This window comes from Hippopotamus amphibius, chromosome 6 (genome assembly GCF_030028045.1).
Source record: "Hippopotamus amphibius kiboko isolate mHipAmp2 chromosome 6, mHipAmp2.hap2, whole genome shotgun sequence".
Taxonomy (NCBI): Eukaryota; Metazoa; Chordata; class Mammalia; order Artiodactyla; family Hippopotamidae; genus Hippopotamus; species Hippopotamus amphibius.
Window position 1 is genome coordinate 109,934,843 of NC_080191.1, and position 17,225 is coordinate 109,952,067.

Consider the following 17,225-nt stretch of genomic DNA (forward strand, 5'->3'; position numbering starts at 1 on the left):
TCTTTTTACAGCACAACTCTTGGATCTTGGAACTAGAATGAGCCTTGGCAATCATCTCATTTAAATCTCTCACTTTGTCAGGAATTAGAGGCTCAGAGTAGCAAGTGACTTACCCTAGGTCATTCACTACTCAGTAGCATTCTTCTGTGCTCTAGTCAACACAGAGAATTTTGTTGTAAAGCAACTCTACTCCAATTAAAATTAATGTAAAAAATAAATTGCATTGAGGCATGAAGGAAAAAAGGGTTTTAAAAAAGAATCTTGTTAACTCTTTCTAAAATGATTTTTTTCAATGAGCCCCAATCTTTTTTTTTTTTGGTTTGACTTCAGTTCCTATTTTTGTAGTGTACAATTTTTAAAGGTCACACTCCATTTACAGTTATGACATATATTGGCTAGATTCCCTGTGTTGTACAGTACATCTTTGTGTTCTATCTTACACCCAATAGTTTGTACCTCCCACTCCCCTACCCTAAGTTGCCCCCCTCCACTGGTGGAGGTGATTCTGTGAAGTATGGAAATAACACAGCTACATTTTTTAGGGTACCTTTTTAAAATATTTAGTTAGTTCGTTACTGTTATTTGGCTGCGCTGGGTCTTAGATGCGGCACACCAGATCTTTAGTTGCGGCGTGAGGGATCTAGTTCCCTGACCAGGGATCGAACCCAGGCCCCCTACATTGGGAGTGTGGAGTCTTAACCACTGGATCACCAGGGAAGTCCCATGCATGTGTCTTTGGATCCTTTTAAGATAAAGTAAGAAGGCAACTGGAAAATATATGTACAGATATGTTGTGTTTGTTTCCTGTAGCTGCTGTACCAAATTAACTCAAACTTTGTCGCTTAAAACAATAGCAATTTCTTTTTTACAGTTCTGGAAGTCAGAAAAGTAAAATTAAAGCATCAGCAGGGCTGCATTCCCTCTGGAGGTTTCATGGGGAATCTGTTTCCTTGCCTTTCCCATCTTCCAGAGACCAACTGCATCCCTTAGCTCACGGCCTCTTCCCTCACATCACTCAGTGCCTTCCTTCTGTCATCACATCCCCTACTGATTCTCCCGCCTCCCTCTTATAAAGCCCTTGTGATTATATCAAGCCCACCAGACAATCCAGGATAATCCACCCCTTCTCAAGGTCTGTAACTTAATCACCCTTGCAAAGTCCCTTGTAAAATAACATATTCACAGGTTACGGGGATCTATACAGGGATGTCTTTGGAGGGGATAGGGATTTATTCTGCTCAATACACACAAACACACACACACATGCACACACACACGCCTGTGTGGGTATTTATGTATCACACATAAGTTAAGACCCCTCTCATCCAGAATAATCTGGGAATTAGCCATTCTGGATAAATTAGTTTTCTGTATCACTATATCCAAATCATGTTTTAAAACTTCTTTAGTATTTGGGAAATGTCTGAAATGTGCTGTCTTCCTGCCTTTGAAAACAGGACCCTCAGTATAATTTTAGTTCTCCTTGGGGAATGAGAGCTGCCATTGTAAACATCAGTATTGAGCTGGGCTTCAAATACAGCAACAAAAGCAAGTGCAGGTGTATGTTGTGTCATACACAGACCTCAGTGGAACTGGAATTTTCAGTCATTTTCTGTCATTTGTTTCTTTGTCAGGAGAGTGAAGGATGTCCCTCCGCCCAGCCCCCTGAACAGGATAACATGATGGGCTTTCTGGGAAACTGAGTCAGAGATCAGACCAGTCCTCTGTCGGGTGAGGGCAGGAGGCCCCGGGGGCAGAGAGGGGGGGAGACTTGCTCAGCCTCTAAAAATCTCCTAAGCATTGCAAATCCTGTGATATTTGTCAGTTTTCAAAATACCATTTTCTGTTTCTGCATCCCTACTGTCTAAGGACCATGGACCACTTCTCATCAGTTTGCCTGTGTCCTTTTCTCTTGTCTCCCCTGGGCTTGTCGAGAGGGTCTGGAGGGGAATGCTGGCTGTTTCAGGAGCTTCTATTAACAAGTTTTTGCCTTGTTTGGGGAACACTTTTGCGGATGTGACCAGGCTACACGTTTTTAAAGTTTTTAAGTTTTTATGTGTTGCAATAGCAACAACAACAAAAAACCTTTTATGTTGGAGTGCCTGACACATATTGAGTGCTTACTAAATATTCATTATTTTTTATTATTGGTTTAACTCTGTGAAATCTCTCCTGAAATCATATATACATCTGTGGGACAATTTAGTGATGTGACATTAGAGGGCAGAAAGATGTTAAAAATCTCTTCTGTTTTCTCAGGCTGTTCTGCAGCTTTCCAGCTTTCAGTCTTCTACAAGCTGTGATCCTGAAATGCTCTTTTACCTAAAGAACAGTAAGGTGTTCCAGACCCTCAGAGAGATACTTTTTGTCTGAGCCCTGCCCTGTGATGTGTTATTAGCATTTGTTCCACAAGCAGTGGGCTCTTTCTGTGCGTCAGGCACCGCGTTGAACAGCGGTTGAAAGAATATACTTTCACAACTAATTCTTAGTTTGGTGAGGTGGTCCCGGTGGCAAGTGTGGTAACAGAAGTAGAAATGCGGTGAGGGGAGCCTGCCGAGGTGGCTTGCATTACCATAGGTAGATGTGTGACGCTTCTTCAGACTCTGGGATCGGGAATTTTTTCCAGCTTCAGAAGGAGATATGTGTGGGAGTCTGTAGCATTAGATCAGGTAGAAACCATCAGCCTGCCATTCAGTGTGGGTTGGTCACGAACACCTGTCAGGGCAGAAGCTGACAGACATCACCAAAGTAGATCTTTTTTCTCAGTATTATGAAACAAAGTGTGAAACATTCTCTGTCTAAAACATCCATAGGATACTTTGCAGACTCATTCTTTATTTTTCATCCAACTCTACGTCATTTTTAACGCAATATCTCTACTTAAAACACTAGAGTCAACAATAAAAACAATCTAATTAGAAATGGGCAAAAAACATATACATCCTCTCACGAAAGAGAGTATCCAGATAGCAAATAATCACATGAAAGAGTGTTCAGCATCATTAGCAACTAAGGAAACACTTTCATTAAAGCCTCAATGAGGTATCACTACACCCTATCAGAATGGCTAAAATAAAGCACATTGATAACACCGACTACTAGCCATGATGCAGAGAAACTGCCTCGCTCTGCTAGCGTGAATGTGACATGGTGCAGCAGCTCCGGAAAGAAGCCTGGCAGTTTCTTATAAAGCTAAATATGAGCTTGCCATACATCCCAACGATTGCACTCTTGGACATTTATCCCAGAGAAATAAAGACTCATGTTCACACAGACACACACAAATGTTCACAGCAGCTTTATTTGTAATAGCTAAAAATGGGAAGCAATCCAGTCGTCCTTCAGCGGCTACATGGTCAAACAAGCTGGTGTATCCGGATCATGGAATGCTGCTCAACAGTAGAAACAGCACACTCCTGATACATGCCACAGTTCCGACGGATCGCGAGAGAATTATGCAGGGTGAAAAAATCCAATTTCAAAAAGTTACATCCTGCATGATTTCATTTATGTAGCATGCTTGAAATGGCAGAATTACAGAAACAGGAACAGAGTTGTCGTTGCTGAGAATTCAGAAGGGAGGAACGGGGGAAGGGACTGGCTATAGAAGGGTCACACAAGGGACGTTTGTGATGGACTGTTCTGTGCCTTGACGGTGGTGATGGGCACACAGATCTACACGTGATAAAGTTGCACAGAAACCCGTATGTCCATGAGTGCATGTAAAACTGGAGGTGTATGGGAAGGTCAGTGGACTGTGTCAATGTCAGTTTCCTGTGACACTGTGCTGTCCTTATGCGAGATGTCACCTTTGCGGGAAAGTGGGGGAAGGGTGTATGCGATCCATCTGTATTGTTTCCTACAACCGCAAGTGAATCTGTACTTAGGTCACAATGTAAAGTTTGAAAGAAAAAAAAAAGAACAGAGGCTTTGAGCTGAACAGGAGAGCATGGACTTTTGGATCAACAATATTATGTTCAAATTCTGGTTCCATCACTTACCAGCTGTGGGACCATGAGCCAGTTCGTAACCTCTCTGTGCCTCAGTTTCTTAATTTTTTTTAACCACAGTAAGTTTAGTGAACGTTCATCCTCTCATATAGATCCAAAATTAAAGAAATAGGAAAAAATTTTTATTAAAAAATTATTTTTATTTTCAGAAACCCTTAGGATTTACTCTCAGCAACGTTCATACATCAGATGCAGCAGCATTCATTGTGTGTATCATGTTGTACATCACGTCCCTAGTGCTTATTTATCTTATCGCTGAAAGTGTGTATCTTTTGACTGCCTTCATCCAATTCCCCCTTCTGCCCACAAATCTGACCTCTTTTTCTATGAATTTGTTGTTGAAGTTTTTGAAGTATTATTGACCTACAGTACCGTGTTAGTTCCTAATACACAAGGTAGTGATTCTATATTTCTGTACATTTCAAAATGATCACTGCAATTAGTCTAGTTACAATATGTCACCATACGAAAATACTACATTATTATTGACTGTATACCCCACACTCTACATTTCGTACTGCTGACTCATTTACTTTGTAACTGCAAGTTTGTAGTGTACTTCTTAATCTCTTTCACCAATTTCTCTCCTCTCCCCATCAACCTCCCTTCTGGCAACCACCAGTTTGTGTTCCCTGTGTCTGTGACTGTTTCTGCTTAGTTAAGTTTGTTCATTTGTTTTGTTTCTTGGATTCCACATATAAGTGAAATCATACAGTATTTATCTTTCTCTGTCTGACTTATTTCACTTAGCATAATACCCTCTAGCCCCATCTGTATTGTTGCAGAAGATTTCATCCTTTTTTATGGCTGAGTAATATTCCTCTGTGTGTGTGTGTGTGTGTGTGTGTGTGTGTGTGTACACTACATCTTTATTCATTCATCAGTGAACACTTATGTTGCTTTCATATCTTGGCTATTGTAAATAATACTACCATGAGCATAGGAGTGCATATATCTTTTCAAATTAGTGTTTTCATCTTCTTCAGATAAATGCCTGGGAGTGGAATTGATGGATCATATGATAGGAATATAAATTGGTGCAGCAACAATGGAAAACAGTATGGAGATTTGTCAGTTTCTTTGTTTAAAAATTTTTTTAAGTTTTATTGAGATATAATTGACATGTTGTATTAATTTTAGGTGTATGACACAATCATTTGATATATGTATATATTTTGAAATAAGTACCACAGTAGGTTCAGTTAGCATCTACCACCTCACATACTTACAGTTTTTTTTCAATATAAACATTTTTAATCGGGGGTTAGAGTAACAGGAATTTAGCTCATGAGAGCATAAGATAATTCTAGAGAATACAGGAATAGTAGATATGAGGGGGAATACTCTGTCTGGGGACAAACGGAGACTCTCACAGTTTATTTTTAAAGTGAGTACAGGACAGGGACTTCCCTGGTGGCACCGTGGTTAGGACTCTGTGCTCCCAGCACAGGGAGCCCAGGTTCTTTCCCTGATCGGGGAACTAGATCCCACATGCATGCCGCAATAAGGAGCACACGTACAGTGAGTACAGTAAGAGTACTTCCCTCCTTTAGTTGTTTTGATGGTTAACTAGCTCAGAGTATTCAATCTATATCTGATTTTTTTTTTTTTTACATTTTATTGGAGTATAGTTGATTAACAATGTTGTGTTAGCTTCCGGTGTACAGCATAGTCACTCAATTGCACATATACATTCATTCTTTTTCAGACTCTTTTCCCATATAGGTTATTACAGTGTATCAAATAGAGTTCCCTGTGCTATACATTAGGCGTTTGGGATTAAATACACATACTACTGTATATAAAATAGGTAACCAACAAGGATCTATACTACATAGCACAGGGAACTCTACTCAGGTTTTTAAAATATCGTATTATATACAAAAGCCACTCATCATTTATACTGGATCATCAAAATATTTTGTCTTTTCACCTAGTACTTAAACAGCTAAGTACTCTCACTTCTCTGCAGAATGTTAATATCACAGTTATTCTGTATTTTATTAACTTCTGTCCATTTCTTTCTACTTTCATGGGATGCACTCTATTCTTTTTTCTTCCTTAGTTGGACACAACTCATTAATGTCTTTCTTCCTTTTTAATAAATGCATTTGAAACTGTAGGTTTCTCTTTTATAACTGCTTCAGCCAAATCACAGATTTTGGTACTGGCAAGCCAACATTTTCATTGTCACTTAGTTATAAACATAGCTGATTTTTTTTCTTTCATCCAAGAATTATTTGAAAATGTGTTTCCCAGTTTGCAAACATATGATGAGGACCTTTATGGTTTTAATAATTTTTTGAAATATGTTAAGCTTTCTTTGTGGTTTAGCATGTGACCAGTTTTTATAAATGTTTCTTATGTGCTTGGAAAAGAATGTGTTTTCTTTATAGTTGTTGAATATGGAATTTCATCTTCATTCAGTACCTTGATTTTGTTAATTTGGTTTTTCAAATTTTCGGTATCCTTGCTATGTTTTGGTGTGGTTGACCAAATCTACTGTGGTGAAAATGTCCCTGTTTGATTGTAGATGTGTCATTTTCTCCTTATAATTCTGCCAACTTTTGCTTTTTATATTTTTGGCTATGTTCTTAGGTGTAACACATTCAGAATTGTTATGTTTTCCTTATAAATTATTCATTTCATCATAGTGTAGCTATTCTCTTTATTCATTTTTGCCTTAAATATATATTTATATGCTTTGCCTTAAGCATATATCTGATCTTAAGCTCTTTTTTAGTTAGCGTTTGCATAGTCTATGAGCCCAGGATTTAGAATTCTCAGGGGAAACACTTGTCTCCCAGTTCCAGCGCCCAGGGTTTCTCCGGCTGGTGTCTTAGCTTTCTCTCCCAAAAGGCATTATCTTTTCAGGTTCATTCATTTACTGAAAGACTAGCTGGGTGTCCTAATTTCTGTAAGGGCTCTCAATTCCAAATCCTCACCACATACAGACCTAAGGTTTCACTTTCTTTCTGCATGAGGGCATCAAAACCCAAGCCCCACCCTGGCAGCTACACTCTCAGCTCATGTACTTGCTGTGAATTTTGGTTTTCAGTTCTGATCTCTGGGGATGCCCTTTGCACATTCAGCTCTGCATTTTAAAGAATGTTAGTTATATTCTCTTCAACGTTTCTGGGTGTTTGGGATGTGTGGGGGCGTAGGGGGTGGATCTCGAGGTTATCTGGTCTGGCATATTGCTAACAGGGCAGTGCTCATCTAGCCTAAGAAAGGTACCATGTTGTTGAACAGTTGTAGAAGGCTGGATCTGTCCTTTCTGACCTTGACATCATGTGAATTCAGCAAATCTGATATTTGAGTGGATGCTGGATGCCCTGGGTGGGTGGCAGCACCTACAGAGATCTGCCACATGTGTATTTCTTGGTTCAGAGTCATTTTGAACTTAAGGTACCAGAAGAACTGGCCTTGAGAACACCAAGATTTTTTACATATTTCAGCCCATAAATTTGAGAACATTTATAAACATGATATTAATAAATAACATTAAAACCATTGTTGCTTACATAAGACTTTTGTAAAACAGAATGTAATCAGAGTTATAAAACTGATTTGGACTTAAGTTTTTTCAATCAAAGTTCTTAATGTTTATAAGCACATTTCAAAATTATGCATAAGCAAAGTACCGTGGTGATCTAGCTATTATAGATAGGCTGCACTAATATTATATTCAAAACACAGAGTTTAAGGAGGAGGGGTTTGTAAATTATAACTAATATGGTTTTTCCATAAACTAAGTGTATTATTTACATGCCTTCCCTAGTTTGTGTTTTTAAACTGTAACATAGAATAATGTTTATTTCCTTTTTGTACTTTGCCATGTGTTTTTTTAAATTTTATAATGTACAAAATCCTTCAAATAACTGAAATCTAGGAAAAGTTTCCTTTGTAATTTTTATTTTTGAAAATGTCTTTCTTTGAACTTTTTTTAGAGCCTCGAGTTAGTTTTCTCCTATGAGCATTCTTGCAGGTGCACCAAGAGTAAATTCAGTTCCCAGAATGTTCATTAAATAACTGGACTCTTCATCAAAAGCAGAATGTTATGATTTTGCATATCCAGAATGACAAGTTCTAAAATAATGATTCTGGGTTTTTGATTCTTCTCATGTGCAGAAGAACCAATTAGGTGTAGGGTCAACCAGGGACCCTTGGATTATTTTGTCTAATAAAGGTTGTGTCTACCGATCAGACTGGCCATCATCAAATGTCTGCAAACAGTGAATGCTGGAGAGGGTGTGGAGAAAAGGGAACCCTCCTACACTGTTGGTGGGAATGTAGATTGGTACAGCCACTGCAGAGAACAGTATGAAAGTTCCTTAAGAAACTAAAAATAGAGTACCATATAATCCCGCAATCCCACTCCTGGGCATGTATCTGGAGAAAACCATAATTCAAAAAGATTCATACACCCCAATGTTCATAGCAGCACTGTTCGCAATAGCCAAGATGTGGAAATAACCTAAATTACCATCAGCAGAGGAATGGATAAAGAAGATGTAGTACATATATACAATGGAATATTACTCGGCCATAAAAAAGAATGAAATAATCCATGTGTAGCAACATGGACGGACCTAGAGATTGTCATACTGAGTGAAGTAAGTCAGAGAGAGAGAAATAACATATGATATCACTTATATGTGGAATCTAGAAAAAATGGTATAACCAAACTTATTTACAAAACAGGAATAGAGTCACAGACATAGAAAACAAACTTATGGTTGCCAAAGGGGATAAAGAGCAGTGGGGAGGGATAAATTAGGAGTCTAGGATTAACATTTACACACTACTGTATATAAAATAGATAACCAACAAGGACTTACTCCTGTACAGCACAGGAAACTCTACTCAATACTCTGTAATCACCTATATGGGTAAAGACTCTGAAAAGAATGAATATGTGTATATGTATAACTGAATCACTTTGCTGTACACCTGAAACCAAAACATCATTGGAAATCAACTACACTCCAATAAAATTCAATAAATAAATACATAGATAAAAGTCATATCTATTTATGCCAACTTCACATTTTCTTCTAGGTTACCTTCCGAACCAGAATCTATCACTGTAATATTAACAGCCAAGGTGTGATCTGTCTGGACATCCTGAAAGACAACTGGAGTCCGGCCCTCACCATTTCTAAAGTTCTCCTGTCCATCTGCTCACTTCTTACAGACTGCAATCCCGGTAAGAGATTTGCAATCCAGGGTAGAGCTGGAGCTACTCAAGGCTTCAGTGTCAGACCTTAGTAAGATTGTTTACCACCACCACCACCAATACTACCACTAGCACTATTATTTTTATTATTATTGATTTTAAATTTCCATCGTTTGTAACTGCTTTCTTTTTCAATTCAGTCTGGTCATTGGTCTTTTGAAAATCTATTGTTTGCCAAGAAGGAAGAAGCATAGTGCAATAAGAATGAATGAAAAATCATTTTAGATGGGGAAGTGCATTTAGAGAACGCATTACATTCAGCTGCCAGATAATAATAAAAATTCAAGTTGAATAGCTTAATCTTTAACTAGATGCCTACCAGAAGATGTTCACTTGAGAAATGCGGGCTATTAAAACCCGACAACCACCAGGCAGCAACACACAGGTGTCACCTTTTTGGCATCTTAATAACCATGCATCCTCACAGGCTATTAGGGCCAAAAAGCTCCTGAACTAGGAAATACCCAAAAAGTCAACATGGAAATACACCTTCCCAGGAAAACTGAAAAGAGCCTACGGCCAAGGCTTTGAGGCTTGCTGATGTGCTTACTTGCTGAAAGTTCTTACTTCCTGTCTTCCTAGATACGTGATTACGTGTCTTTGACCAGCTTCTTTTAACTAAAAGACAAACCAGCTGCCAATCTTTTTACATATTTGGGTTTATTTTGGAAAATACAAAAATCCAAAGGATTTTCATTGGGGTTTTCATTGATGTTCTCACTGAGAAATTCTTTGAGTGGTTAATTAATTGTCAGTATTTTTTGAGATTCCATCTTCCATGATCAGGAATGAACTCACTAGATAAGTGAAGTTTTAGATGAGAGAAATGGCGAGCGGGAATCAAGGTCTCTTAGGACCCTGGCTGGTTAATAAAACATGAAGAAGTTATCATCTTTTCCATTTTTGTATGTTTGTTGTTTTTTCAGTAATAAAAAAAACTTATAATGAAGACATTTAAAAACAGAATTTAATTAAATTGTGATATATGTAGACTATATATAACTAATGCTTTTAACACCAAAAATAAAATAAAATATAATTGTGCAAGATCATTATAAAATATTTTTAAAATTAATTCATACTTCATGCCAGATAGTGAAGTTCAGTTATGATGCACTGATTTAAAACTAAATGACAAATACTTTGTTTTTTCAATCTCACTATTCCTATTTCAATCCCATTTGTCTCTGTGACTCTGTGTAACCTCATTTGGAGGTCAAGGCTTTTCGTGTGTGTACTTCCTTCTGGAAATTTTGCAACACGGGACTACATGTGCCTCTCCACTCCCCAAAAAGTACTTCTTCTGGGGTTTGCTGAAATTTGGAGGGGGGATGTGAGTTTTTTTAGAGAAAAAATTTATTTTGAGAGGTAAGTCACTCAAGAAACTTTTGGTGTCAAGTTATCATGCTGTACACCTTAAACTCACAGTGTTGTATGTCAGTTTTATCTCCGTAAAACTGGGGGAAAAAATGAAAAAAAGCAAGAAACTTTTGAGACTCCACTATTTATGAGGCACTTCTGAGCACAAGATGGAATAAGGTGTAACTTCACATTTAGAGAGAAAACTTGGTGCCGAGAGGCAGTCCTTACCCCAGTGGGAATCAAGTCAGCTGAAATGAGCCCGTCACCCAGATTCTGTTCTCATGGGAGGGATTCCTGCATTCCAGCAAAGCCTTCTCTCGGCAATCAAAAAGGCTTCTGTTCCGTACATTAGAGTTTTCTTTTTCTGTGTCTCAGAAAATTACAGATACATTCTGCAAAAAAAAAAAAAGTAAAAATAAAAATCATCCCTGGCTAATGCAAAATCACATAAATAAGATAGATTTTGAAAATTGTGCTATGAATAGTAAGAAAAAAGTTAATAATGTTCCTTAAGTTTCACCAACTAGAGATAGCCTATCTGGTATAAGAACAGAATGCTATCTGTAAAATACACAGTAACAAACTAAGTGTTCATACTTTAACACACATAGAAAAAGTTTTCTAATTGGCACATCATTTGTATGCATGGTCACCCTTCTAGAGTCTTAAAAAAAAGTTATCACAAACAAGTCAAAATGTCCATTGTTTCATTCAATGGATTTACTTCGCACTGTTTTCTGGTACACTTCCTTCCAGTCTCTGTCGATTTTTCTCCCTAGATTTATGTTGAACTTTAATCTAACCTATTTTCAAATTATCACAAACGTTAGTTTGATAGACTATGAATAAAGATTTTCCTACACTGAATCCGCAGAGCTATTTTAGCACCAGAAATGCTATGGGCTCAGAAGTAGGCTTTGCATGAAGACACAGATTTAACCAACTTTATGAGGGCTCCCACTCTTGTTGCTACATAAACTGGGTTTTTTTTTTTCCATGCTTTTCTCATAATTTACATTTGTCTCTTTCAAGAATTTTTGTCCGTTCAGAAACATGTTTTGTGTTTCAGGGTGGGGCTACACACCCTTTCTTGCACAAAACTGATAGTGAGCAGATGTAGATTTAAAAACCAGCTCCACTGGTTATTACGTATGTGACCTTGTACCAGCCATTTAACTTTCCTCGGCCTCCGTCTCTCATATAAAAGGGATCGATGTGATTTCTGAGTATGTGAGACTCCACATGGACCTACATTGGATGGGATAAGTACCTACACAGCTGCATTTAATTGAAAGAAGATAGTACTGAATAATCTCCAACACCACCTCCTCAGCCCTGACACTCTTGGATTTTTCAATCTGAAGAAAAGCCTAATCCGAAATTAGTAGTGCGGAGACTGTGTTATCTCTCAGGAAGGATTATCTCTCAGGTGGCAAATGTCCATCCATCACAGCCAGATGAGGGACGCACCGCGGTAATTATGCTGTTCCCAGCCCCGTGGACCAGGCAGGTCTCACTGCTGGCCTTCGTAGGCAGTTCACACTTCACAGGGGGGTTATTGGGCCTGACGTGGCACTCTGCTTTGTCAGGCACGCCAGAGTATGGCTGTGACACACTGCTGGGGACAGAGGGACAGCCAGAGGAGTAGAGGTTGATGAGCTCAAAAAGTCAGCACCAGCCTCCCAGATCCTCTGATTGTGGTCCTGCTTGATGAACATGGTTTAATCCATGAATTGCTGAAGTTTATAGCACTAAACACATTTCCATCTTTCATGGAAAAGATCCTATTTGTAAACACTCTCTTCTCAAGTGTTTATAAAATTTAAGCTCTGTTCTATTTAATTGCATCTTTTAAAGTTTGTTTTTGCTGTTTTGTGGTTACCTTTTCAAACTCCTCACTGTTTTATCGTATCCTTTATATGAAATCTATTTATTATTTAAAATCTGCCTATATAATGGTCTTCAGGCCTATAAATAATAGGTATTTTCCCTCATGCAAAATGAACTATCCTGAGAACACTGACAATCATGAGATAAAACAAGGTCAAGAGTTTTCCTATCCCAGATGCTTAATTCACAGAGTAATGTCTGGAAATATTACTAATCTTTTTTTCATAAATCTGCATATCATCTGGCATTGTTTTACTAATCTCAGTTCTTTCTGCTCTACTGCTGTTGCTTTCTAAAGTGTTATGAACTTCTTTGATTCTTTTTTTGTGGTGGTGGTGGCTCCCTAAGTGCTGAAATGGAAGATGCTGGCATTTCATAATATGGGGAAATTTCAAAAAGGCAGCTGGAGGTTATAAACTTTTTATTCCACACTCTCAGTTCATTTGTACCTAAGCCTCTATTTCTGTGGTGTGTTCTTAATAGAACCATCCAGGCCTTTTTTTTTGCTGCAAATTTCTACTTAGCTGCCTCAGTCTTCTGGTCTATAAAATAGGCATAATGATAATGCCTGCCTCAGGAGATGTCATGAGATTCTTAAGATCTTGTGAACTTGTTTGATTCTAAATGTGACTTAGACACTGTATCATGAAAAAATTTCCCCCCAAAACATACAACTCTTAGGAGATAACCAGAAATTGGAAAACTGAGTATTTGATATTGAGAAATTGTTGCCAGAAATTTTTAGGCATAATAGAATGGAATTGTAATAATGAATTTTTTTATCTGTCCTTTCCTTTGAGAGATCCATACTGAGTGCTTTGCAGATAAACCCTGCATTTCATTCCCTGATCATCTGCTCCACACTCTAGGCTTCCCGCGGTGAGCCTGGCCAGCAGGGTGTCCCGCATCTATAAACAGCCATGAGGTCTTCGTCCACCACTTTTCAAGCAGGCAGAACTGCCCAGGCTAGGTGACGTGAAGATGCTCTGAGCGCACCCACAAAAAAAAAAAAATCAAGGACCCATTACTCCCAGTCTTCCATTTATGTAGATCTTTATTAGAACAAGGAGAGCCAAGAAAGGCAGCTAATTAACCATTCACCTTACACAGTGATTAAGCCGAGGGTGCACGCAGCTTCAGCTTCATTGGCAAGAGCTCTATTCTTCCCAAAGGCAGCAAATGTATGGAGCAAGCTGTTCCCTGTGGCCCTCAGCTAGTATTCGAATGGCCCCTCCTTCCCGAGCATCACAGCCCTCTCTATCGGATCTCTTACAGCCTGTTTTTAAACAACTGATACAATCCTTATCCATCACTTGTCTCAGATACGTTAACTTTGATTGTTTTTAATTGCTTGTATTTGACCTGGTTGTGATTATGTAGTAAATTGTGTTACTATTAAATATTAAAATTTTCTCGTTGATAGTGACTGCTAAGGGGTAGGGCCATAAAATAGGATTAATTATTTCAACACAGATGTATTTGTGTGGATTATTTACACTACGTTTGTGAGCTCTTAGACTAATGAAAGGTACATAAATAGACTTTAAGAGGATTCCGTTGCTTACAATAGCAGCGCAAACCTTGTATACCCCCCCTTCTACTCCTACACGTGAGAACTGGCAGAGAACAATTTATTTAACTGAAATTTGGAGAAAGCTGTGAAAGTGATAAGCCTACCTGTTTTCAAAGCAGGCCATCTTAACAGGAATGCAAAAAAAAAGTTGATTTTTCTAGAACAGACGTTATAGATGGCTGCATAGACATCAGATATCTTCTGATGCCTATGACTCTTTTTTTAAGTGAGAAACTTATAAAGCAGAAGCACATGGTACCACATACAGCTAATTTCAAGCCGTTTTCCTTGTTTATGAAGAACTGGCTTCTCTTCTAGAGTACTACATGCTGAATTCCAGAAGTCATTCCAATCAGTACTTCCAAATGTAGATGTAGATAAACTATAATTTGTAGTCATTTATCTTCTCTGACACCTCATACGAGAAAAAGAAAGCTGTAGTTACATGTAGCTAATTAATCTGCCTGGTATTTTAAATACTAGGAGAGTTTTAAATAAGGACCCAAAAAATGTATAAAGGGCTTTGGGTTCTGGCTTGGTGTTCGCTGTAGACTCCTGGGGTCACTGCCCCCTCTCGCCCCACCGGTGCCCATAGGCTTACTCAGATCAATTTGGAAATAAGCTGTCTAAGGTGTGGAGGTTCTACAAGCACTGAGGCTTCATTAAGAAGGATGAATAAAACCAGGGAATATGCATCATTAAAGAAAATGACATTTCAGTTTTGCGAGTGAAAGAAGTTTCACAGATATTATTCTATACCATCATAAATCAGGTTTAAAAAAAGCAGAAAATAGCAATTCTGAGATACTCCCCTTGACCTATATATTTATAATTGTGACTCTTGCATGTTATTAAAAGGATTGTTTCCTTACCTTGTCATTCTGTAAAAAAGAAACTCTTGTTATCTGACAAGGTATCCTGGTACATAATAATGAAACTAAAAGATCCAGTTGTATTGTAGCATTTTGTCAAAGAATGACTTTCTAGGAAATATAGAATGATAAAGAAAAGTTAAAATTACCTGATGGTGGGTTCAGACTTTGGATTGCCATGTAGTGAAACAAGTGAAAAGGATTCCTCTTTGAGATAAAGAGTTGCTAGGTAAGGGTTGGGGGCTTTAGTGTGGGGTGGGAGACAGAGGTGCCAGTGTCCTAATCAGCCTTTGGTGTTTCTACTTTGTGTAGGCAAGACGTTATCTAACATAACCATCACTTTGCTGTCTTTCCTGAACAGCCAGTGTGCCTAGGTTAAAAAGAACATTAGCTGTTTATTTTTCTTTTGATAGATCATTGTCAGAAATGTTGACCTTCAGAAGCTTTGTTGCTTTCATAGTTAAAAACATCTCCTTTGTAGGTTTGGTTCTTTTAAAACTGGTAAAAACTAAGACTTTGCCATATCTGTTGCTATATGCGATGAGATGCACTTAAAACATGCCTGTAAAGTTTCACCTTCTTCTCTTAAGAAAAGGGCCGTTGGGGAAATTACTCCCAATGGTAAATATGAAAATACAGCCTTGTATTCATCATCGTGCTGTTTCTTTTTTGGCTTCCATTTCCTTACCTCTGACCTAGGGAATAGCTGTGACCAGGGAAGAGCTGTGCTCTGGTGCTCCTAAAGCAGGAAGATGAGTCCTGGAGTCATGACTGCAATTCTGCTCTCTTTTTGACCATTATAGTGTTGTCCACTCATCCTTTGTAAGGATTCTAATTGGTGTGTCCTATGACAGCATCTACAGTAAAAATCTCACCATTTCAGTATAATTAAGAGAAGGTCCAAAAAAAAGGTCAGCCTGATTAGTGATATTTTAATGAATTGTAGGAAATTTTAAATGAGTGAAGACTCGATTCTCTTAAGCGCATATAGGGCACGTTAGTAAAATGTTTAGACCGGATGCCCTGTAGACTCTGCTTTACCAAGGAAAGGGGTGAAAGTGAGTTTTTCGCATTCAGAAAAACAGAGAAAATGGTTCTAATGAACTCTAATATATCCCTCACCCAATATAGATTCAAAACTTACCTTTACTTACAGTTTAGGTATTTTTACAGGTTAGCAGGTATTTTCTTAGATAGGCTAGCTAGTCTCAGGTAACACTGCTTTCCACCATTAATTTTCATGGCAAGCCTTTTTAAAAGACATGATACAGTCAACTTCAGAACAGGTTTTTGTCTCAGAATCATTATGAATGTTCTTTACTGAAGGATGCAACGTGTGCTGCTGTGGAAGGTAGGCCACTGAGTGAAGCTTTGTTTTTTTAAGGAGAAATGAAGATAAACTATTTAAATAATACATGTTCAAAATGGTTACCATGCACTATAGTATTTTAATATGGAAATTTAAAACACCTCTAATTGTCCAGAAATTTACTTGTGTGGACAAAACATCGGATGATTGATTAACATTTTGCCTTTCTAATTTGGATGTTTCAGATCTTATTTGTCTTGGGAGAAAGATCATAATTACGAAAATTTGAAGAATTAACGTAACCCTGCCAGGATCTGGCGCCCTTAATGACCCAACAGTCATCCCTACTTTTCCTTTCTCTCTAACTCAGCCTTCCCTTCAATATCGGGCCTGGGCAAGGGGCTGTCTGTAACAGCACATGCAATAATTCTTATTTTAAAAAGAAGATGCTCCTAAAATGTCAGACTGATTATTCCTACCCAACAGCAATAACTTCTTTCTCTTTTTCTTCTCTTTCTATGTGTCCTTTAAGAGATCCTGCAGCCTCACGCTTTTATGAGTGTTGGATTTCTGGTTGTGTCGTGTTAGTGAAGAATTTGAATACTAAGCAGTATAGGAGTTCCTTTAAACCACAGGCGTAAGTCTTTCCACGACAGCTGTGTTCTTGGGAAAAAATCATAAATCAAAATGTTTTCGCTATATTTGAAGAACCTATGGAGAAGCCAAATGAAGCATTTTTAAACTTGAGTGATGAATGCCCCCATTTGTTTTTCCTTAAAAATGAAAGAGTTTTTCCCCCTAATCCAGCACTGCCTTTCCTGTGAGGGCATTTCCCCAAATTAGTCATATTGTCTGTGGTGTTCAGGGGCCTAGGCCAGCCAACAGAAGCCTGCCAGCCGTGTGCCTGTCAGCACGCGTGTAAGTAGGACCTTTTGGGGTGACTTCACGTCAGTGAAGAGCGTCGTAGCCA

The 17,225-nt window shown here is 38.3% G+C and overlaps 1 protein-coding gene across 2 annotated transcripts in view; it reads left to right on the forward strand.

The window, feature by feature from the left end:
* LOC130856019 (ubiquitin-conjugating enzyme E2 E2) overlaps window positions 1-17,225 on the forward strand; it is a 429,172-nt gene that overhangs the window by 302,634 nt on the left and 109,313 nt on the right. For both annotated transcript variants that reach the window (XM_057740184.1, XM_057740183.1), the window contains exon 5: window positions 9,072-9,219. In XM_057740184.1, the coding sequence (XP_057596167.1) occupies window positions 9,072-9,219 (148 nt within the window). The remainder of the gene's footprint in view (window positions 1-9,071; window positions 9,220-17,225) is intronic.